Below are 23,140 nucleotides of genomic sequence, written 5' to 3'. Positions count from 1 at the left end.
GCCCCTGATGTGGCTAAACATTGAAACCCCCCACAAGTGACACCATTTTGGAAAGTAGACCCCCTAAGGAGCTTATCTAGAGGTGTGGTGAGCACTTTGACCCAACAAGTGCTTCACAGAAGTTTATAATGTAGAACCGTAAAAATAAAAAATCATATTTTTTCACAAAAATTATCTTTTTGCCCCCAATTTTTTATTTTCCCAAGGGTAAGAGAAGAAATTGGACCCCAAAAGTTGTTGTACAATTTGTCCTGAGTACGCTGATAGCCCATATGCGGGGGTAAACCACTGTTTGGGCGGATGGGAGAGCTCGGAAGGGAAGGAGCGCCGTTTGACTTTTCAATGCAAAATTGACAGGAATGGAGATGGGACGTCATGTCGCGTTTGAAGAGCCACTGATGTGCCTAAACATTGAAACCCCCCACAAGTGACACCATTTTGGAAAGTAGACCCCCTAAGGAACTTATCTAGAGGTGTGGTGAGCACTTTGACCCACCAAGTGCAGAAGTTTATAATGCAGAGCCGTAAAAATAAAACAAAATTTTTTTCCCACAAAAATTATTTTTTTAGCCCCCAGTTTTGTATTTTCCTGAGGGTAACAGGAGAAATTGGACCCCAAAATTTGTTGCCCAATTTGTCCTGAGTGCGATGATACACCATATCTGGGGGGAACCACTGTTTGGGCACATGGGAGGGCTCAGAAGGGAAGGAGTGCCATTTGAATGCAGACTTAGATGGAATGGTCTGCAGGTGTCACATTGCGTTTGCAGAGCCCCTAATGTACCTAAACAGTAGAAACCCCCCACAAGTGACACCATTTTGGAAAGTAGACCCCCTTAGTAACTTATCTAGATGTGTGCTGAGCGCTTTGACCCACCAAGGGCTTCACAGAAGTTTATAATGGAGAGCCGTAAAAATAAAACAAAAATTTTTTCCCACAAAAATTATTTTTTAGCCCCCAGTTTTGTATTTTCCCGAGGGTAACAGGAGAAATTCGACCCCACAATTTGTTGTCCAATTTGTCCTGAGTGCGCTGATACCCCATATGTGGGGGGGAACCACTGTTTGGGCGCATGGGAGGGCTCGGAAGGGAAGGAGCTCCATTTGGAATGAGGACTTAGATGGAATGGTCTGCAGGTGTCACATTGCATTTGCAGAGCCCCTAATGTACCTAAACAGTAGAAACCTCCCACAAGTGTCACCATTTTGGAAACTAGACCCCCTAAGGAACTCATCTAGATGTGTTGTGATAGCTTTGAACCCCCAAGTGTTTCACTACAGTTTGTAACGCAGAGCCGTGAAAATTAAAAAAAAAAAATCTTTCCCCCCAAAATTATTTTTTAGCCCCCAGTTTTGTATTTTCCCGAGGGTAAGAGGAGAAATTCGACCCCAAAAGTTGTTGTCCAATTTGTCCTGAGTACGCCGATACCCCGTATGTTGGGGGAAACCACCGTTTGAGCGCATGGCAGAGTGTTATGGCTGGCAATCAGGCAACACAGCGTGCAGTAATCAGCGCACATACAGAGATCTGGCAATAACCAAAAACAATAGGACGAGCTCTGAGACGTGGAATCTCTGTAGACTGCAATACCTGATCTATCCTCACACAACTATAAGCAGCAGTGGATTGCCCCTATCACTACCTATGCAACTCGGCACTGCCTGAGGAGCTGACTAGCCTGAAGATAGAAATACAAGCCTGACTTACCTCAGAGAAATACCCCAAAGGAATAGGCAGCCCCCCACATATAATGACTGTTAGCAAGATGAAAAGACAAACGTAGGAATGAAATAGATTCAGCAAAGTGAGGCCCGATATTCTAGACAGAGCGAGGATAGCAAAGAGAACTATGCAGTCTACAAAAAACCCTAAAACGAAAACCACGCAAAGGGGCAAAAAGACCCACCGTGCCGAACTAACAGCACGGCGGTGCACCCCTTTGCTTCTCAGAGCTTCCAGCAAAAGTTAATAGCAAGCTGGACAGAAAAAACAGAAAACAAACTAGAAGCACTTATCTAGCAGAGCAGCAGGCCCAAGGAAAGATGCAGTAGCTCAGATCCAACACTGGAACATTGACAAGGAGCAAGGAAGACAGACTCAGGTGGAGCTAAATAGCAAGGCAGCCAACGAGCTCACCAAAACACCTGAGGGAGGAAGCCCAGAGACTGCAATACCACTTGTGACCACAGAAGTGAACTCAGCCACAGAATTCACAACAGCAGAGCTCGGAAGGGAAGGAGCGCCATTTGGAATGCAGACTTAGATGGAATGGTCTGCAGACGTCACATTGCGTTTGCAGAACCCCTAATGTACCTAAACAGTAGAAACCCCCCACAAGTGACCCCATATTGGAAACTAGACCCCCCAGGGAACTAATCTAGATGTGTTGTGAGAACTTTGAACCCCCAAGTGTTTCACTACAGTTTATAACGCAGAGCCGTGAAAATAAAAAATCTTTTTTTTTCCCACAAAAAATATGTTTTAGCCCCGAGTTTTGTATTTTCCCAAGGGTAGCAGGAGAAATTGGACCCCAAAAGTTGTTGTCCTATTTGTCCTGAGTACGCTGATACCCCATATGTTGGGGTAAACCCCTGTTTGGGCACACGGGAGAGCTCGGAAGGGAAGAAGCACTGTTTTACTTTTTCAACGCAGAATTGGCTGGAATTGAGATCGGACGCCATGTCGCGTTTGGAGAGCCCCTGATGTGCCTAAACAGTGGAAACCCCCCAATTATAACTGAAACCCTAATCCAAACACATCCCTAACCCTAACCCCAACAGTAACCCTAACCACACCTCTAACCCTGACACACCCCTAACCCTAATCCCAACCCTATTCCCAACCGTAAATGTAATCTAAACCCTAACTGTAACTTTAGCCCCAACCCAAACTGTAGCCCTAGCCCTAACCCTAGCCCTAATCCTAACCCTAACCCTAGCCCTAACCCTAGCCCTAACCCTAGCCCTAACCCTAGCCCTAACCCTAGCCCTAATGGGAAAATGGAAATAAATACATTTTTTTAATTTTTCCCTAACTAAGGGGGTGATTTACTTTTATAGCGGGTTTTTTTAGCGGATTTTTATGATTGGCAGCCGTCACACACTGAAAGACGCTTTTTATTGCAAAAAATATTTTTTGCGTTACCACATTTTGAGAGCTATAATTTTTCCATATTTTGGTCCACAGAGTCATGTGAGGTCTTGTTTTTTGCGGGACGAGTTGACGTTTTTATTGGTAACATTTTCGGGCACGTGACATTTTTTGATCGCTTTTTAATCCGATTTTTGTGAGGCAGAATGACCAAAAACCAGCTATTCATGAATTTCTTTTGGGGGAGGCGTTTATACCGTTCCGCGTTTGGTAAAATTGATGAAGCAGTTTTATTCTTCGGGTCAGTACGATTACAGCGACACCTCATTTATATCATTTTTTTATGTTTTGGCGCTTTTATACGATAAAAACTATTTTATAGAAAAAATAATTATTTTTGCATCGCTTTATTCTCAGGACTATAACTTTTTTATTTTTTTGCTGAAGATGCTGTATGGCAGCTCGTTTTTTGCGGGACAAGATGACGTTTTCAGCGGTACCATGGTTAGTTATATCTGTCTTTTTGATCGCGTGTTATTCCACTTTTTGTTCGGCGGTATGATAATAAAGCGTTGTTTTTTGCCTCGTTTTTTTTTTTTTTTTCTTACGGTGTTTACTGAAGGGGTTAACTAGTGGGCCAGTTTTATAGGTCGGGCCGTTACGGACGCGGCGATACTAAATATGTGTACTTTTATTGTTTTTTTTTTTTTTATTTAGATAAAGAAATGTATTTATGGGAATAATATTTTTATTTTTTTTTTCATTATTTTGGAATATTTTTTTTAATTTTTTTTTTACACATTTGAAATTTTTTTTTTTTACTTTTTTACTTTGTCCCAGGGGGGGGACATCACAGATCAGTGATCTGACAGTTTGCACAGCACTCTGTCAGATCACTGATCTGACATGCAGCGCTGCAGCCTTCACAGTGCCTGCTCTGAGCAGGCTCTGTGAAGCCACCTCCCTCCCTGCAGGACCCGGATCCGCGGCCATCTTTGATCCGGGGCTGGAGGGAGCAGGGAGGGAGGTGAGACCCTCGCAGCAACGCGATCACATCTCGTTGCTCCGGGGGTCTCAGGAAAGCCCGCAGGGAGCCCCCTCCCTGCGCGGTGCTTCCCTGCACCGCCGGCACATCGCGATCATCTTTGATCGCGGTGTGCCGGGGGTTAATGTGCCGGGGGCGGTCCGTGACCGCTCCTGGCACATAGTGCCGGATGTCAGCTGCGATAAACAGCTGACACCCGGCCGCGATCGGCGGCGCTCCCCCCGTGAGCGCTGCCGATCGCATATGACGTACTATTGCGTCCTTGGGAAGTAAAGCCCACCCCACATGGACGCAATAGTACGTCTAATGGCAGAAAGGGGTTAAGAGGTGTTCACACTGAGTCGGGTAAGGGACATTTTGGAATCTAGCAGGAGGGTGAACTGGTGGTAGGGATTGGGGACTAGTGCCTCCACACCATACCCCCTAGCGATCACGTTAGCCAGTGATACATTTGTGTTTACCCGACTGCCTGGCATTTTGGAGCATTTATTTATACAGTGTGCACTATTGTGTATTATGTAGGCTATTGGGATCAGATTGTGTTTATGTCTAATGGTAATAGATTATCTGCATTAGATGTGTAGGGTGCCCATGTTTGTCAGCATTTATCTGTTATTACGGTGGACCCATTATTCTTATCTATGTTTTTAGATGTTTTTAATGTTCTTGTGTATGTTGTTCTTTCAATAAAGATTTTTTAGTTATTTCTAGTGATTTGTGGTGATCCCTATTTTTATGCATATGCTTGCTCTTGTTTGCTGTTAAAGATAGGGAAGCATGACGCGTGCGTTGTTTTGCGGCAACGCCGCTGCGTCCAAAGCTGCAAATGTGAAAGTAGCCTTAAAACATAACTAAAAATGCAACACAGCACCCGGTCCATTAGAGATAATATCCACATGACAATTAATACATAATATAATGCCTAAACATGTCCTATACAACTACTGGCTCATGGGACTGCTAATCTGAGCTTTGTAACCCGTAACTAAAGTATGACTCCCAACAAAAATATATGTCCTACAAAAGGAGGAATGGAGCACAAACGTTCCCAGGGCTGAACAGCCCCTGGCCGGGAAACGTGTGTGAATAAACAAAAAGCCCAGGAAGCGGAAACCCTAGAGATCAGAATAGAGTATAGATTACCTGTTTGTAGATATTAGCAGGGGCAGGTCTCCCCATGCACCAGGTGGACGGACCCAGGAACAAGGCCTCTCCATTACCAATCACTGGGCTTGATGTTACCTAACAATACAAACGTAACATCAACCCCACAAATACTACCTTATTCGCCACCTGCCACAGAGCAAGTGGGAAGAGCAGGGCAAAGCGCCAGAATGTAATAGATCCGTGTTTTCTGGGGCTGCTGCAGGCTGCTATTTTTAGGCTGAGGGGGGGGAATGTCGCAATATCAGAATATCAGCCCCCAGCTGTCTGCTTTAGCTTGGTTGGTTGTGAAAAATGAGGGGGACCCAACGGCTTTCTTTTTAAATTATAAACATTTTCTTAAAATGGCGTGGAGACCCCTTTATTCTTGATAATGAGCCATAATAACAGAGAACTGGGGGTTGCAAACTTTTTACCACCGGTCACAGCTTCCGGCTCACCCGGTCATCTGACGTGGGAACCTCAGCTCTGTGACCGATCAGAGGCAGTGTTTGCCGTGCTGTCATGCAGAGGACAGTGTGGTAAACAACAGATGTTCGGGTCCCCTTTGTTTTTTTTTTTAAATGTTTGGCCAAAGCCGCCAGACTCAAACATCTAAGGGTTCGACCATCACTACATGTGACAGTTACCGCTGACTTCCAGTGATTGTGACCAGAGCGGCGATGGCTGTCAAATATAATACGACGGACGGTAGCGCCATTCCGGCACTGAAATAAAACCAAAGATGCTAGAGTGGTGCTTTACATTCCCCCTACTTACAATATGGCCTCAGTCACAGACAATCCCTGTAGTTGTATACATTACAAGACCTCAGTCTCTCCGGGCGCACTGTGCAATACTCCATTGTATCTGAAAAGTAAGTAATGGGGATATACGATGGAACCGGACACATTTTTTTCACATCCAATACGTATTTCAGAGAACCCTCCACATGACTTGGAGGAACAGAAGACGGCGTTTCCTCCGGGTGCTATAGAGCGGATCTGTAATGAGGCCTTGTGCTTTCTGCATTTGCTTCCATCACCCCTATATATAATGTCAGTTTTTCATTCCTGATGATTGTAGCAGCAGATCCTCCTGCGGGGACGTGAGCCTGATTATTCTGTATCCTGCAGAGATCTGCGTAATAAACGCTGTACAATACCAGGCGCTCACCCTAATAACTGACATCACAACGCAAGAAACTAAAAATGATCCGTCCGCTGGGACCGTGCCCACCGGCTGAGCAGTGGCGAGACGTGCAATCCTTATTCTGCTTGCACAAATGACTCCACTGATGCCATCTGCATTCGTCAGTGGGAGAGGCTTGGAGACCATCACCCGTGCCCTACTTCAGTCAGGCGCTGCGGAGTCATTGTGTGTGACAGCAGCACACGCGGGCACCACCAATAATCAATGATGCCAACGCAGCCCAGGAGACTTCTATACCAGCTCCAGGGTGACCAACATGTGGGCTGAAAACGGCGAGACCCCCAAGCTCAACAGTGGAAACACCACCACCGGCAAAACACTGGCATGCTGGTTTTAATGGAAAATGTGTACTGTGTAACAGGCCAAGTGTGAGCACGGCTTCATTACTCCCCTCCGGCTGATAACATGTCACTCCCTAATATAATGTCATTTTCTAGTTTCGAGAGTTCCTTTATTGTCTATGGGGGTAGGGGGACCTCAGGAGGCTGATGGAAGCGGACCCTCGTTGTGACACGCCGCCATGATCTGCCGGGTAGGGGGTGGGCTCAGCCTGTGTGCCGGCTCCATGCACCCACTCCAGATTTGCACCGTACATGTACAGTGAATGTCATGAAAGGGCTACGGGTGCTTTCACATTGCGTATCGGCGTCCGTTCGGTGGTCCTGTCGAGGCAGACGTTTGGACCCCTGCAAAAACGAGATTCAGAATTAAGCGTTGAGGGTCCCATAGACTATAATGGTGCCAGCAGAGCTAACGAGCGCTCGGCCGTGCATCATTTTTGAGCGTGTACGTCTACAGAAGGCGGATACTCAGATGAAGTCTAATACGTTTGAGCGTCCGCCTCCAGTAAACGCGCACGCTCCAAAATGATGCGCGGCAGAAACACGTTCCCTCTGCTGGCACCAATATGGTCTATGGCCCCATTGGAACATACCTCCAAATCCTGTTTTGTGGGGAGTTCAGACGTAAGCCTCGACGGGACCACTGCACGGTTTCCGGAACATAATGTGAAAGCACCCTAAAGGGAATCTGTCACCAGGTTATTCCTACCCCATCTGAGAGCAGCATGATGTAGGGGCAGAGACCCTGATTGCAGCGATGTATTACTTAGTGGGCTGCGTGCCACAGATTTGATAATCTTCTGCTGATGAAATAGTGGCTTTATCACTAGAGGACTAAGGGTATGTGCACACATTGCAGATTTCCTGCGGATCCACAGCGTTTACCATGCAGAAACGCTGCAGATCTGCAAGTGATTTACAGTACAATGTAAATCAATGGGAAAATAAAAATGCTGTGCTAATGGTGTGGAAAATTCATTGTGGAAACGCTGTGGATTAAAAGAAGTAGCATGTCAAAATCTGCAGCAAATCTGCAGAAAATCCGCACAAAAAACGCATCAAATCCGCACCTGCGTTTTCTGCCAAGAGATGCAGAATCCGCACAAAAAATTCCTGAGGCTAAGCCGCAATGTGGGCATAATTCCGGCTCCACCACAGATTGGCAGCTGCAATCAGGGTCTCTGTCCCTACATCAGTTGGGGCAGCAAGAACCTAGTAAGAGATTCCCTTTAAATTATATGTTCACCTATCTAAAGAAGAGATGAATAATGTAGGAAAGAGAGTGGGGCTTCAATTACCAAAATAAGGGTCTTAAATTCCTTTGTCAATGGTTGGCTGCTGTGCATTCGTTACTATTCACTGTCATGGGTGCAATAGTGTCGGACTCCGCTCCCATCTACATCAGCATCATATCATTATTTCACTGTGGATAGGTGATAAATGTTGGTGTGACAACGTCTTTAAGCCAGTCTCTGAAAAACATGGCTGATGCCCTTTACTTTCCCTACATTATCCTCATCCGGAGCAACATCCCACATTATGGTCTATTCTCATCCACAGCTGCGCTCACAATTCTGCAAGCAGCTGAGGTCAGATCCCAGAATTCCCGGCCTCCTGCTCAGTAAACGGCTAGCTCTGGTGATAGCATTTTAGAAGCTTTACACCCGCTTCTCGCCCTCTTCCTGCATTATGGAGGCTCAGGTATATTAGTTCCAAAAGCAGATCTGTGAATGCAGCTGTAAATTATAACACAGGGTGCTAACTTAATACAAGATTATTTTTTTCTGCTGACTACTATGTACTATGGGTATACAACAAGGTGAAAAGTAAGGAGCGCCAGACTGACCCCCTCCCCAAGCCATTCTCTCAGTCCAGAGGTCATAGACACTCACCGCCATATTCCCCTCTGCTCTGCATTGTTAAATACCAGACTACTTGGCCAAGAAAACCAGCTGACCAAGGAGGTGAACCAAGTGCAAGGAAGGGCGAGCCATGCTTCACTGGCCATAAAGTCTGGATTACAAGGTACCCGACACTACGGGAAGTGAAGGCGGCCAGTCCCCGATATGAGCCGGTACTACATACCCCGTGGCTGAGGGGCGTCATTACTGCCCAAACCCCCTATGGCTTACATCAATCCGACAATATAACGTTTCACTTCTCGGACAGATGCAGAATATTTTCTCACATTATAACTATAAATTGCATGGGCCATTTTGGTGCCCAGAGGGGCAGTTATCTGCCCGTTCCAACAGAGCAGTGAAATACATTGCACTCCCTAAATTACATGGAAAACTCGGTCTGTGTAAGATGCATGAAAGCAAGTACATGGCGCCAACCAAGGACCCAGCCTCGACCCATGATGAACCCATCGGAGGATCGGCCACAAGGATTCCTACCCCCCTTGTGCCACGTCCATAGAGCCCAAGGCTCAGTTTACATCTCCTGAAAACTAAACGCAGAGGTGATCAGAGCCCTACTCTCCATCACTGGAATGAGCAAAAAGATTTGCAGGCCCTGGTCCAGTGGCCACTATGGTAGTCCATGGCTAGTAGACCAGAGCCCTGCAAACCTCCCCTATAGCTCATCACCCCAGCATGCACCAGCAGTTAGGGGGAGGTTTGCAGGGCAATGGTCTACTAGCCACAGACTACTGAAGTGTCTGCTGGACCACGGTAATAATAAATATATATATATATATATATATATATATATATATATATATATATATATATATATATATATACACACATACATACACATCCTCCTGCGTGCGTCCCCATCATTAACATTGGGTACACAGGACATTTGGATGTGTTGTTTTGGTGCGCCCACCGACCGCACGACAAAGCTACAAGTTGCGTTTTTAAGCAAGTACCCTTCTCCATCACGACCAATGCATACACAGTAGTGGGGCTGGCTTAGCTATCAACGTGAGCAGTCGGCCCTCTTCACATAGCGTCATGCCTGAAACAGGAATCCCAGTCTTGTGTTTGACAGAGGAAGACAACCTGCTGGGACCTGGGATGGTGGGATCTTCCAGCTGAAGATCAGGGCATCGAACACTGCTGGGACCTGGGATGGGTGGGAGCTTCTAGCTGAAGATCAGGGTATCAAACACTGCTGGGACCTGGGATGGTGGGAGCCTCCTGAGGAAGATCAGGGCATCTTACAGACTGCTGGGACCTGGGATGGTGGAAGGTTCCAGCTGAAGATCAGGGCATCTTACAGACTGCTGGGACCTGTTATGGTGGGAGCTTCCTGAGGAAGATCAGGGCATCTTACAGACTGCTGGGACCTGGGATGGTGGGAGCCTCCTGAGGAAGATCAGGGCATCTTACAGACTGCTGGGACCTGGGATGGTGGGAGCCTCCTGATGAAGATCAGGGCATCTTACAGACTGCTGGGACCTGGGATGGTGGGAGCCTCCTGATGAAGATCAGGGCATCTTACAGACTGCTGGGACCTGGGATGGTGGGAGCCTCCTGATGAAGATCAGGGCATCTTACAGACTGCTGGGACCTGTTATGGTGGGAGTCTCCTGATGAAGATCAGGGCATCTTACAGACTGCTGGGACCTGTTATGGTGGGAGTCTCCTGAGGAAGATCAGGGCATCTTACAGACTGCTGGGACCTGGGATGGTGGGAGCCTCCTGATGAAGATCAGGGCATCTTACAGACTGCTGGGACCTGGGATGGTGGGAGCCTCCTGAGGAAGATCAGGGCATCTTACAGACTGCTGGGACCTGTTATGGTGGGAGTCTCCTGATGAAGATCAGGGCATCTTACAGACTGCTGGGACCTGTTATGGTGGGAGTCTCCTGAGGAAGATCAGGGCATCTTACAGACTGCTGGGACCTGGGATGGTGGGAGCCTCCTGATGAAGATCAGGGCATCTTACAGACTGCTGGGACCTGGGATGGTGGGAGCCTCCTGATGAAGATCAGGGCATCTTACAGACTGCTGGGACCTGGGATGGTGGGAGCCTCCTGATGAAGATCAGGGCATCTTACAGACTGCTGGGACCTGGGATGGTGGGAGCCTCCTGATGAAGATCAGGGCATCCTACAGACTGCTGGGACCTGGGATGGTGGGAGCCTCCTGATGAAGATCAGGGCATCTTACAGACTGCTGGGACCTGGGATGGTGGGAGCCTCCTGATGAAGATCAGGGCATCTTACAGACTGCTGGGACCTGGGATGGTGGGAGCCTCCTGATGAAGATCAGGGCATCTTACAGACTGCTGGGACCTGGGATGGTGGGAGCCTCCTGATGAAGATCAGGGCATCTTACAGACTGCTGGGACCTGGGATGGTGGAAGGTTCCAGCTGAAGATCAGGGCATCTTACAGACTGCTGGGACCTGGGATGGTGGAAGGTTCCAGCTGAAGATCAGGGCATCTTACAGACTGCTGGGACCTGGGATTGGTGGGAGCTTCCAGCTGAAGATCAGGGCATCTTACAGACTGCTGGGACCTGGGATGGTGGGAGCCTCCTGATGAAGATCAGGGCATCTTACAGACTGCTGGGACCTGGGATGGTGGGATCTTCCAGCTGAAGATCAGGGCATCGAACACTGCTGGGACCTGGGATTGGTGGGAGCTTCCAGCTGAAGATCAGGATATCTTACAGACTGCTGGGACCTGGGATGGTGGGAGCCTCCTGATGAAGATCAGGGTACTGCGCACTTATCTGATATTTGGCACAACCGGTATTTCTGCCGTCTTGGGCATTTACTTTTTTCAATCATCTTTGGTGACTCCGTCTGGTCTAACAGAAGGCTCTGATGTATGCCCGCGAGAATGGTACAGCTGTATACCGTACGTAGTCCATCAACTCCAATGTGAAAGAATGAAATAAACACTTCATTGGTCAGATCAAAACTGATAGAAAGAATATTTGGAGGGTGAAAAGGAGCGCTGCAAAAAGGGTTAAATCAGGGTGAATATCTGCAGCATTAAACGGACATGCTACAGATACTAAATCCAGTGTGTCGGTCAATTTCCGCTGGGGGTTTTCTGAGGTTTAATGATATAATGTGCAGCAGATTTTCTGTCTATAACTACGGCCCTTCTGGAAGTCGCCTAAAAGCAGGAAGAAACCTGGAGATTGAGAACCAATGAGAGATCCTAAGCTTCAAGCAAGAACACCGTGTGACACCTGCGGACGGAAGCAGGAAAGCATCGCTCCCCCAGCACAGTCCTGGCGCACGCTCACACACAGGTCAGGACATGGTTAGGAGAACTGGGCCCTATGGACTGCTGAGTGCAGGATCACATCTCATACATGCAGGCCCATCACTGGTTTTTGTTGTTCTGCAGCCAAGATAAAGCTTGTGAAAAGCATGAAAGGGGTTGTTCACCTCTAAGGCCTTTTTTTTTCCCCTAAAATGCATGTTTTTGTGATTAATCATCATTTTGCAATTGGAGTTCTTTAAAAATGTTGCAATGTTTCCCTTAGGGTACCGTCACACAGTGGCATTTTGATCGCTACGATGGCACGATTCGTTACGTTCCAGCGATATATCCGTGACGTTCCAGCGATCTCGCTGTGTCTGACACGCTCCTGCGATCAGGGACCCCGCTGAGAATCGTACGTCGTAGCAGATCGTTTGAAACTTTCTTTCGTCGTCTAGTGTCCCGCTGTGGCGGCATGATCGCATGGTGTAACAAAGGTGTGCACGATATTGTATACGATGTGCGCATAGCAACCAACGGCTTCTACATCGCACATACGTCATGAAATTATCGCTCCAGCGTCGTACATTGCAAAGTGTGACAGCAGTCTACGACGCTGGAGCGATATTGTTACGATGCTGGAGCGTCACGGATCGTGCTGTCGTAGCGATCAAAATGCCACTGTGTGACGGTACCCTTACACAGCTCTCTGCTGCATGGTTTATTGCTGGCTGCAGAATGAAATCACTGGGAATCTGTCAGGAAGCTTGCTCTGACCGTCTGATGGGAGAGCTTGTAAGCAGAGATGAGCGAACTGTAAAATTCGGGGTTTGTACTGAACACCTAGTGTGAAGAGCTGGACTGTGAACAGAGACTTCTCAAGGAGAAGGAGCGGAAAAGAGCAAAAAAAAAAAAAAAAGAAAGAATCAAAGTTCGGGTCCCCATTGACTTCTATGGGGTTCAAGTTCGGGTACCTGAACCAAACTTTAGAGTAAAGTTCGACCCGACGAACCCAAACGTCCACAGGTCAGCTCATGCACACTTCAATTTTCTGGTTCGTATTTTTCACAGATGGAACTCATGCCTATTATGCAAATCACTGGGGCTACCAAAAAAAAAAAAAAAAAAAATTATATATATATATATATATATATATATATATATATATATATATATATATATACACATATATATATATATATACACATATATATATATATATATATATACACATATATACACATATATACACATATATACACATATATACACATATATATATATATATATATATATATATATATATATACAAAAAAAAAAAAATAATCGGCAGGTTATCAGAAAAATCACTGACGTCTGAGCGAACCGCTCTCTTATGTGTCTTTTTCTGTGCTCCTCTCAGCAGAATCATGACCACAAACCGCATCAAAGTTATGGTAAATGTGCAGGGAAACAAAAGAGCCAGTAAAAGAAAAAAAGGTGCAACATTTTTAAAGGAAACAAAAGGCTAAAACTGAATATTAGCCAAAGCGACAGGTTTGGGTTTTCTTTTAACTTAGAAGTCCCCAAAAAGTATACAACCCCTCTATCTCATCTGCTTTTTGCTCCGCACTATCACAGCCTATAACATACATTGGATACTTTCCATTTTGGGTGATAAACAGTTTTCCCATTGGGGGTCCGACCACAAGACCCTCATCTGTTGGATGAGTGATCCCGTAACACTGATACAATTGAATGGAGTGCCACAAATATCACGGCTCCATCAATCCCCACCAGATGCACTAAACTGACTAGTTAGCAGAGCTGTTCCGGGGTCCTTGCCCTTCTGAAATGAACCTCCCCTGTCCATGAGTGATCTTTTCAGCATTTTAAAGAGCGTTCGTTTTTCCAGATATTTTTTGCAGAGTGCGCAGGACGTGTATTAGGCTATGTGCACACGTTCAGGATTTCTTGCAGAAATTTCCTGAGCGAAACCGGACATTTTCTGCAAGAAATCGGCATGCGTTTTTCTCACGTTTTTTTTTGGCGGATTTTTCTGGAGTTTCTCAATGCAATAATATAGTTGGAAATCCGCAAAATTAATGAACATGCTGTGTTTTTTACTGCAATGTGTTTTTTTCTCAGAAAAAAACGCATCATGTGCACAAAAATTGCGGAATGCATTCTAAGTGATGGGATGCATAATGTATGCCTTTTGTTCGCGTTTTTATAGCGATAAAAAAGGAAAAAAAAACTCGAAAAATCTGCAACGTGTGCACAGCCTTACAATCTTATGCAGTAAGCTGGCGCTGTAAATCACTGCCGATTGCTGTAATCCACTGCAATTACTCTCCTTAGAAGGTACTCGGAGGCCTCATTCACGCAGGTTTTTTTTTCCCAGTGGTTAAAAACATCCATTTTTCACATGATAAACGCTTCTCGTCTCTGGCATTTTCTTACAAGAGGTTTTTTTTTTGTTTATTGAAACATTTTGACTCGCTGGTGCCAGCGCAGAACAATGCAGAAATTTTGTTTTGATCCATCGTAACATCTGTAGCATGTCATCTTCAAGTCGACAGATCAATTAAAACCAGGTCTGAAAGTCTCCTATACAGCACTGGCATTGGAAAGTGGTACACTGTCCAAAAATAATGTCAGAAACTCCCCAAGTGCACTGAGCGCAGCCGGATTCCCGAGCGCTGCATCAATCCTCCGTGTTATTCCCTGCCTCGCCATAGTCACTCCATGCCAATCAGGGTGGCACTAGGTGGGAAATAATGAGAAGAATCAGCAGACTCGCTGGCATCGCTCCGCCCCTGTGCACTTGCAGGCTCATATACATAAAGGTTACTTTCTCAGCCATTCTGAATTCATTTTCACAACTGTGATCATTCTGCAGACATTCCCTGACATATTTAGCTCACAGACTATTGCCCACATTGGGCACAAACCTGCCGCCGACAGAAGCATTGACTGCAGTAGTGCCAGTTACTGACACCAAAGTTCTTGAAGCTGGTGAAGAATTGCAGTACAAAGTACAGCAGAAAGTCGCAGAAATGTTTCTTGTGTAATAATTAAGCTACAACTGAAAGTCACAAAACCATAGTAGAGGGAGACGAGCGCAGACCACCCACACCTACAACTGACCACATCCTCCGCGGCTTTCATTTCCAGAATACAGATCCGCAGCCGACACCTGCACAGAGGTTTCCATATGACGGGGGGATTCTCTAAAGCCAAATAATCCCAATTAACACAATCTGTTGCTAGTCAATGGACGCCTACCCATAACCGAAGAGAAGAATTCCTAATTCTCCATGAAAAATTGTAAGCTTTCGAGTCTACTCGGGTCTTTTCATCAGGCATATTGCATGCTATTTATGCCTGATGAAAGGACTGAAGTAGTCTCGAAAGTTTGCTGTATGTTATCTTTTCAGTTGGCCATTAAAAGGTATAAAACCACTGAGGACTCAAATCTAAATGTTTTTCTATATACTGGGTAACGTGGTACAAAGATACATTTTCCCTGTAATTCTCCATGACAAACTAATGATGGGAAAATCATGGCCGACATATGTATCAAAATCACCAATGAACTATGTCGTTTGACAATAAAAGAGTGACCCATCAATGGATTTGCTCTTTTTTTCTGGAAACAACTTGGGCACGGTTTAAGGATAAATCACGTGATTGACAAAACAGGCAGCTTCTTAGCGGCAACATAGAGACCGGTCCTAATGACCCTCAGGACAGACTTGGTGGTCAATGTAAATCTTTTTGGCACAGGCAAAAGTTCCATCCATTCTATGGCTTCATCAGCATCTGCGAATACTGGCCGTCACCAAACAGATTTGGAATAAGGATTGCTCCAGAAGCTCACAGGTCACCTAAGGCTTCTTTCACACTAGCGTCGGAATCTCCCCGTCGCAATGTTTCGGGCAGAGATTCCGACGCTAGCGTTTAACGCACTGCACAACGGAGGCAGCGGATGCATTTCTCCGGCGCATTCGCCACCCCATTGTAAGGTGCGGGGAGGTGGGGGCGGAGTTCTGGCCAAGGATGCGCTGTCGAAAAAAGCGGTCCATCAGGAGCAAAAAACGTTACATGTAGCGTTTTTTGCTCCCGACGGTCAGCCAAAGCACGACGCATCCGTCTCACGACGGATGCGACGTGTGGCAATCCGTCGCAATGTGTCGTCAATACAAGTCTATGGGGAAAAAACACATCCTGCAAGCACTTTTGCAGGATGCGTTTTTTCTGCAAAACGACGCATTGTGACGGATTGCAGTTAACGCTAGTGTGAAAGTAGCCTAAGACTATGGTTACATGCTGCATTTTTTTTCCTGCAGCCAAAACCTGCACTTTTGGCAGTAAAAATGTTGCATCCAAAATGCAGCTTTTGCAGCGTTTCTTATTACGTGGACGGCATGTGCGATCTGTCTACAGTTCATTTAATAAAGTTCATCTTATTCACCAAAAGTGCCACATAACCTGTTTGCTGCACTGTTTATGGTCGAATATTAAAAATAAGCTGCAAAAACGCTGAAAGAATTGATTAATGCTGTAGATTTCAGACACAATGAAGTTCACAAATTTGGTGAAAAAAAAACAAAAACAAGTGTGTGCATGAGGTTTTGGAAATCTCATACCTATTGATGGTTCACGTAAAAAGATTCATATTTGTACTAATAATACACACATATATATACATATATACACACATATATATACATATACATACATATATACACACATATATATATATATTTTTTTTATTAATTTTAATAAGCAAGTAATTTATCTGAGCCCTGCCCAATTGTTTTGTACCTCTTTATTGGGTAGGAAAAGTCTGGAAACTACTTGTATACAAGAAAAGATGTTGCAATGATATGGGGGGGGGGGGGGGGGGGGGAATTGGGGAAATCACAAAAATGGATGGATATTGGATCCAGCACAGTAAGGGTATGTTCACACGTTCAGGATTTCCATCCTTTTTTTTTCCTGACTGTTTTTTAAAAAACTGCAGCTCTTGGCAGAAAACGCAGGTCCTTTTTTTGGTCCTTTTTTGGTCCGTTTTTGATGCGTTTTTTGATGCGTTTTTTTGATGCAGTTTTCTAGCCAGAGTCTGTGTGTTTTCTAGGAATTTTTTTAGGGTTAAAATGGCTGAAAATACCCTAACCCTACCCCTACCCCTAACCCTACCCCTAACCCTAACCCTACCCCTACCCCTATTCTAACCTTAGTGAAAAAAAAAAAAAAAAAAAAATTCTTTATTTTTTTTATTGTCCCTACCTATGGGGGTGACAAAGGGGGGGGGGGTGTCATTTACTATTTTTTTATTTTGATCACTGAGATAGGTTATATCTCAGTGATCAAAATGCACTTTGGAACGAATCTGCCGGCCGGCAGATTCGGCGGGCGCACTGCGCATGCGCCCGCCATTTTGCAAGATGGCGGCGCCCAGGGAGAAGACGGCCGGACGGACACCGGGACGCCGGGTGAGTATAAGGGGGGGAGATTAGGGCACGGGGGGGGCATCAGAGCACTGGGGGGGGGGGCATCGGAGCACTGGGGGGGGGGCATCGGAGCACGGGGGGCGGGATCGGAACACGGGGGGGGGGCAGCCACACTCCGCCCACGCACTTCCGCCCGCTCCCCGCACTTCCTGCTGCAGCGGTTCTGCACATCAAACCGCAGTAAAACCCGCAGATATATTTTTGATCTGCGGGTTTTACTGCGGTTTGGACCTCACAATGGAGGTCTATGGGTGCAGAACCGCTGCGGCTCCGGAAAAAGAATTGACATGCTCCTTCTTTTTTCCGGGAGCTATTCAGCGCGTCTTTTTTTTTACAATTTCCGGACCATGTGCACAGTGGTTCCTGTTTTCCATAGGGTACAGTGTACTGTACCCTGCATGGAAAACAGCTGCGGAACCGCAGCGGCAAAACCGCCGCGGTTCCGCGGTAAAAAACGCACTGTGTGAACATGGCCTAAGAGTGCGTGTGCATTGAATTTTTATGAAATTTTTTTTTTGAGTGGGCCAGCTTCTTAAAGGGAACCTGTCAGCCCGTTTTTTCAGATTGAGATAAAAATACTGTTAAATAGGGCCTGCGCTGTGCGTTACAATAGTGTATGTAGTGTACCCTGATTCCCCACCTATGCTGCGAAATACATTACCAAAGTCGCCGTTTTCGCCTGTCAATCAGGCTGGTCAGGTCAGGTGGGCGTGGTGACATCGCTCTTTTCTTCCCCAGCTTTCCGTTGGTGGCGTAGTGGTGTGCGCATGTCCAAGTTCCGAATCCCCTGCGCGCAGGTGAAGAAACAGCGCGCGATCTGCGCTATTGCCCCTGTCATCGGTGGGGGCGGCCATCTTCCTGGGGCCGCGCGTGCGCAGATGGAGTGCTCTGCTGCACGGGGCTTCAGGAAAATGGCCGCGTGATGCCGCGCGTGCGCAGAAGTGATCGCGGCGGCCATTTTCCCAAAGCCGGGATGCAAACTCTGCTTTGGGAAAATGGCCGCCGCGATCTCTTCTGCGCACGCGCGGCATCCCGCGGCCATTTTCCTGAAGCCCCGTGCAGCAGAGCACTCCATCTGCGCACGCGCGGCCCCAGGAAGATGGCCGCCCCCACCGATGACAGGGGCAATAGCGCAGATCGCGCGCTGTTTCTTCACCTGCGCGCAGGGGATTCGGAACTTGGACATGCGCACACCACTACGCCACCAACGGAAAGCTGGGGAAGAAAAGAGCAATGTCACCACGCCCACCTGACCTGACCAGCCTGATTGACAGGCGAAAACGGCGACTTTGGTAATGTATTTCGCAGCATAGGTGGGGAATCAGGGTACACTACATACACTATTGTAACGCACAGCGCAGGCCCTATTTAACAGTATTTTTATCTCAATCTGAAAAAACGGGCTGACAGGTTCCCTTTAAAAAAAAAAAAAACTTGAAAAATAACACTGAAAAGACTTGAAAGACTCTTCCTAACCAGGTCTATGACAAAACCATTTTTCTGATCCAGTATACAAATGACCAACAGCACTCACTCCTGAGGGCGCTCGATCTAGATCCAGGGAACCCTCCTGGAAACGCACAGATTCAGCAGAGAAGGAAGAACAGCGCTCCAAACGGGTGTTATCCAATAGAAAAGAACTTTATTCCAGCCATGGTACGATAGCAACGTTTCGGCCGCACATCCGGCCTTTTTCAAGCATTCCTTCTCTGCCAAAACCATTTTTCTGGTCATATCTTCAGCGTTTCGAAAAGTTTTTCTTACACTTCAGATTTTGAAAAATGCCAAGTGGGAAAGGGAAAAGCGCTCGTCACTTTTTGGACGCGGGTCCTGATGGGAAACGCTCCAAATTTTGTACCGTCCAATCAGAAGGCCGCAAAAAAAAAAAAAAAATGTTTCAGGGGAAAAAAAAACTGTTTGAAAACTTCCCCAAGAGATTGCGTTTCCTGAAGCGGTTTCCACTAAAACACTTGTGGTAAACCCTCCGTGTGCACACAACAAGCTGCAGCATTTCTCAGGGGCGTACCCTGTATGGCATCCATCCCCAAACGCTTACCTATGGGAACTACGCGCCGTCGCTCCTAAAATCACAGAAATTGTCTGCCGCATGCTTGATACTTCCATCGCTGAAATAACAGACTTTTCGTTTCTTTTCCCTGTGGATCCTCAGATCGATGTCCCCTTCGGACCGCCGCTGCACTAACAAGGTGACGAGGGGATTTCGATGTGGATTTTTATCAGATTCACTTCAAAATCCCAAGAAAAATAAACGTGGTGTGAACAGTCCCCTACACAGCGGCGTCAGACTGGGGGGTCAGCATCGGATTTGGGTCACAGAAAAAAAGTCCTGTGTGCGAGGGGCCCACTACTGATCTCCAGGCGGGGTGTTACTAGCCCCCCAGGTAATGGCCAGACGTGGCAGACCCCAGGTGATGGGCAGACCCCAGGTGATGCGCTGACACGGCAGACCCCAGGTGACGGGCACACATGGCAGACCCCAGGTGACGGGCACACATGGCAGACCCCAGGTGATGGGCAGACCCCAGGTGACGGGCACACACGGCAGACCCCAGGTGACGGGCACACATGGCAGACCCCAGGTGATGGCCAGACCCCAGGTGATGGGCAGACCCCAGGTGACGGGCACACATGGCAGACCCCAGGTGACGGGCACACACGGCAGACCCCAGGTGACGGGCACACATGGCAGACCCCAGGTGACGGGCACACATGGCAGACCCCAGGTGATGGGCAGACCCCAGGTGACGGGCACACACGGCAGACCCCAGGTGATGGCCAGACCCCAGGTGACGGGCACACATGGCAGACCCCAGGTGACGGGCACACATGGCAGACCCCAGGTGATGGCCAGACCCCAGGTGACGGGCACACATGGCAGACCCCAGGTGACGGGCACACATGGCAGACCCCAGGTGACGGGCACACACGGCAGACCCCAGGTGACGGGCACACATGGCAGACCCCAGGTGATGGGCAGACCCCAGGCGATGGGCAGACCCCAGGTGACGGGCACACATGGCAGACCCCAGGTGACGGGCACACATGGCAGACCCCAGGTGATGGGCACACATGGCAGACCCCAGGTGACGGGCACACATGGCAGACCCCAGGTGACGGGCACACATGGCAGACCCCAGGTGACGGGCACACATGGCAGACCCCAGGTGACGGGCACACATGGCAGACCCCAGGTGACGGGCACACATGGCAGACCCCAGGTGACGGGCACACATGGCAGACCCCAGGTGACGGGCACACAAGGCAGACCCCAGGTGACGGGCACACACGGCAGACCCCAGGTGACGGGCACACATGGCAGACCCCAGGTGACGGGCACACACGGCAGACCCCAGGTGACGGGCACACACGGCAGACCCCAGGTGATGGCCAGACCCCAGGTGATGCGCTGACACGGCAGACCCCAGGTGACGGGCACACATGGCAGACCCCAGGTGACGGGCACACATGGCAGACCCCAGGTGACGGGCACACATGGCAGACCCCAGGTGATGGGCAGACCCCAGGTGACGGGCACACACGGCAGACCCCAGGTGACGGGCACACATGGCAGACCCCAGGTGATGGCCAGACCCCAGGTGATGGGCAGACCCCAGGTGACGGGCACACATGGCAGACCCCAGGTGACGGGCACACACGGCAGACCCCAGGTGACGGGCACACATGGCAGACCCCAGGTGACGGGCACACATGGCAGACCCCAGGTGATGGGCAGACCCCAGGTGACGGGCACACACGGCAGACCCCAGGTGATGGCCAGACCCCAGGTGACGGGCACACATGGCAGACCCCAGGTGACGGGCACACATGGCAGACCCCAGGTGATGGCCAGACCCCAGGTGACGGGCACACATGGCAGACCCCAGGTGACGGGCACACATGGCAGACCCCAGGTGACGGGCACACACGGCAGACCCCAGGTGACGGGCACACACGGCAGACCCCAGGTGATGGGCAGACCCCAGGCGATGGGCAGACCCCAGGTGACGGGCACACATGGCAGACCCCAGGTGACGGGCACACATGGCAGACCCCAGGTGACGGGCACACATGGCAGACCCCAGGTGACGGGCACACATGGCAGACCCCAGGTGACGGGCACACATGGCAGACCCCAGGTGACGGGCACACATGGCAGACCCCAGGTGACGGGCACACATGGCAGACCCCAGGTGACGGGCACACATGGCAGACCCCAGGTGACGGGCACACATGGCAGACCCCAGGTGACGGGCACACACGGCAGACCCCAGGTGACGGGCACACACGGCAGACCCCAGGTGACGGGCACACACGGCAGACCCCAGGTGACGGGCACACACGGCAGACCCCAGGTGATGGCCAGACCCCAGGTGACGGGCACACACGGCAGACCCCAGGTGACGGGCACACATGGCAGACCCCAGGTGATGGGCACACATGGCAGACCCCAGGTGACGGGCACACATGGCAGACCCCAGGTGATGGGCAGACCCCAGGTGATGGGCAGACCCCAGGTGACGGGCACACATGGCAGACCCCAGGTGACGGGCACACACGGCAGACCCCAGGTGACGGGCACACACGGCAGACCCCAGGTGATGGCCAGACCCCAGGTGACGGGCACACACGGCAGACCCCAGGTGACGGGCACACATGGCAGACCCCAGGTGATGGGCAGACCCCAGGTGATGGGCACACATGGCAGACCCCAGGTGACGGGCACACACGGCAGACCCCAGGTGACGGGCACACACAGCAGACCCCAGGTGATGGCCAGACCCCAGGCGATGGGCAGACCCCAGGTGATGGGCAGACCCCAGGTGATGGGCACACATGGCAGACCCCAGGTGACGGGCACACACGGCAGACCCCAGGTGACGGGCACACATGGCAGACCCCAGGTGATGGCCAGACCCCAGGCGATGGGCAGACCCCAGGTGACCCCACCTGACAGGACAAGTGAAGGACGCGTGCACAGAACACCACAGTCTGCTGCACCTGCACCACAGCCCCATGTGTGCACAGCTGTGGACACGGGGCACCTGCAGCTCCACCTGTGGCCGCCCAGGGCTGCCAGCTGCGGCCACACTGCAGCACACTCTGCACAACTTCCCCCAGCACTCAGCCTGCCAGCCACAGGCCGCACTGCATCCCCGGCCTCTCGTACTGCCCCACACCGCAGAGCAGGCGCTCCGGCCCGCAGCAGCACACCGAGCACTGCGCCCTGCACACAGCGGCCTCCCTGCGCAGCCGGCGGCCGGGCCTCGGGCACCTACCATGGTACAGATAGAAGCGATCCTGGAGACTGTCATTAGGATTTCCATCCGCCCGGCGCCATCTTCACCCTTATCATCACCGCCAGCAGACAGGCCGGAGCCGCGCGCTCCCGACACCGCGAGCACGAGCACCCAGGGCGCGGCCCCGACAGCCGGCAGAGGAGGGAGTAATGCGGGGGTACGAGTGTAATACTGGGGGGTGCGTGTGTAATACTGGGGGGTACGAGTGTAATACTGGGGGGTGCGTGTGTAATACTGGGGGGTACGAGTGTAATACTGGGGGGTACGTGTGTAATACTGGGGGGGTGCGTGTGTAATACTGGGGGGTACGTGTGTA

At 49.4% G+C, this 23,140-nt stretch overlaps 1 protein-coding gene across 1 annotated transcript in view; it reads right to left on the bottom strand.

The window, feature by feature from the left end:
- USP12 (ubiquitin specific peptidase 12) overlaps positions 1 to 22,901 on the bottom strand; it is a 100,415-nt gene extending 77,514 nt beyond the window's left edge. The window contains exon 1 of the mRNA XM_069759049.1: positions 22,804 to 22,901. Within this exon, the coding sequence (XP_069615150.1) occupies positions 22,804 to 22,851 (48 nt within the window). The 5' untranslated portion in view covers positions 22,852 to 22,901. The remainder of the gene's footprint in view (positions 1 to 22,803) is intronic.
- Between the last annotated feature and the right edge of the window lie 239 nt (positions 22,902 to 23,140).

Source organism: Ranitomeya imitator, chromosome 3 (assembly GCF_032444005.1).
Source record: "Ranitomeya imitator isolate aRanImi1 chromosome 3, aRanImi1.pri, whole genome shotgun sequence".
Classification (NCBI taxonomy): domain Eukaryota; kingdom Metazoa; phylum Chordata; class Amphibia; order Anura; family Dendrobatidae; genus Ranitomeya; species Ranitomeya imitator.
Note: the sequence above shows the minus strand (reverse complement) of the source record. Positions and strands in the feature narration are given on the sequence as shown.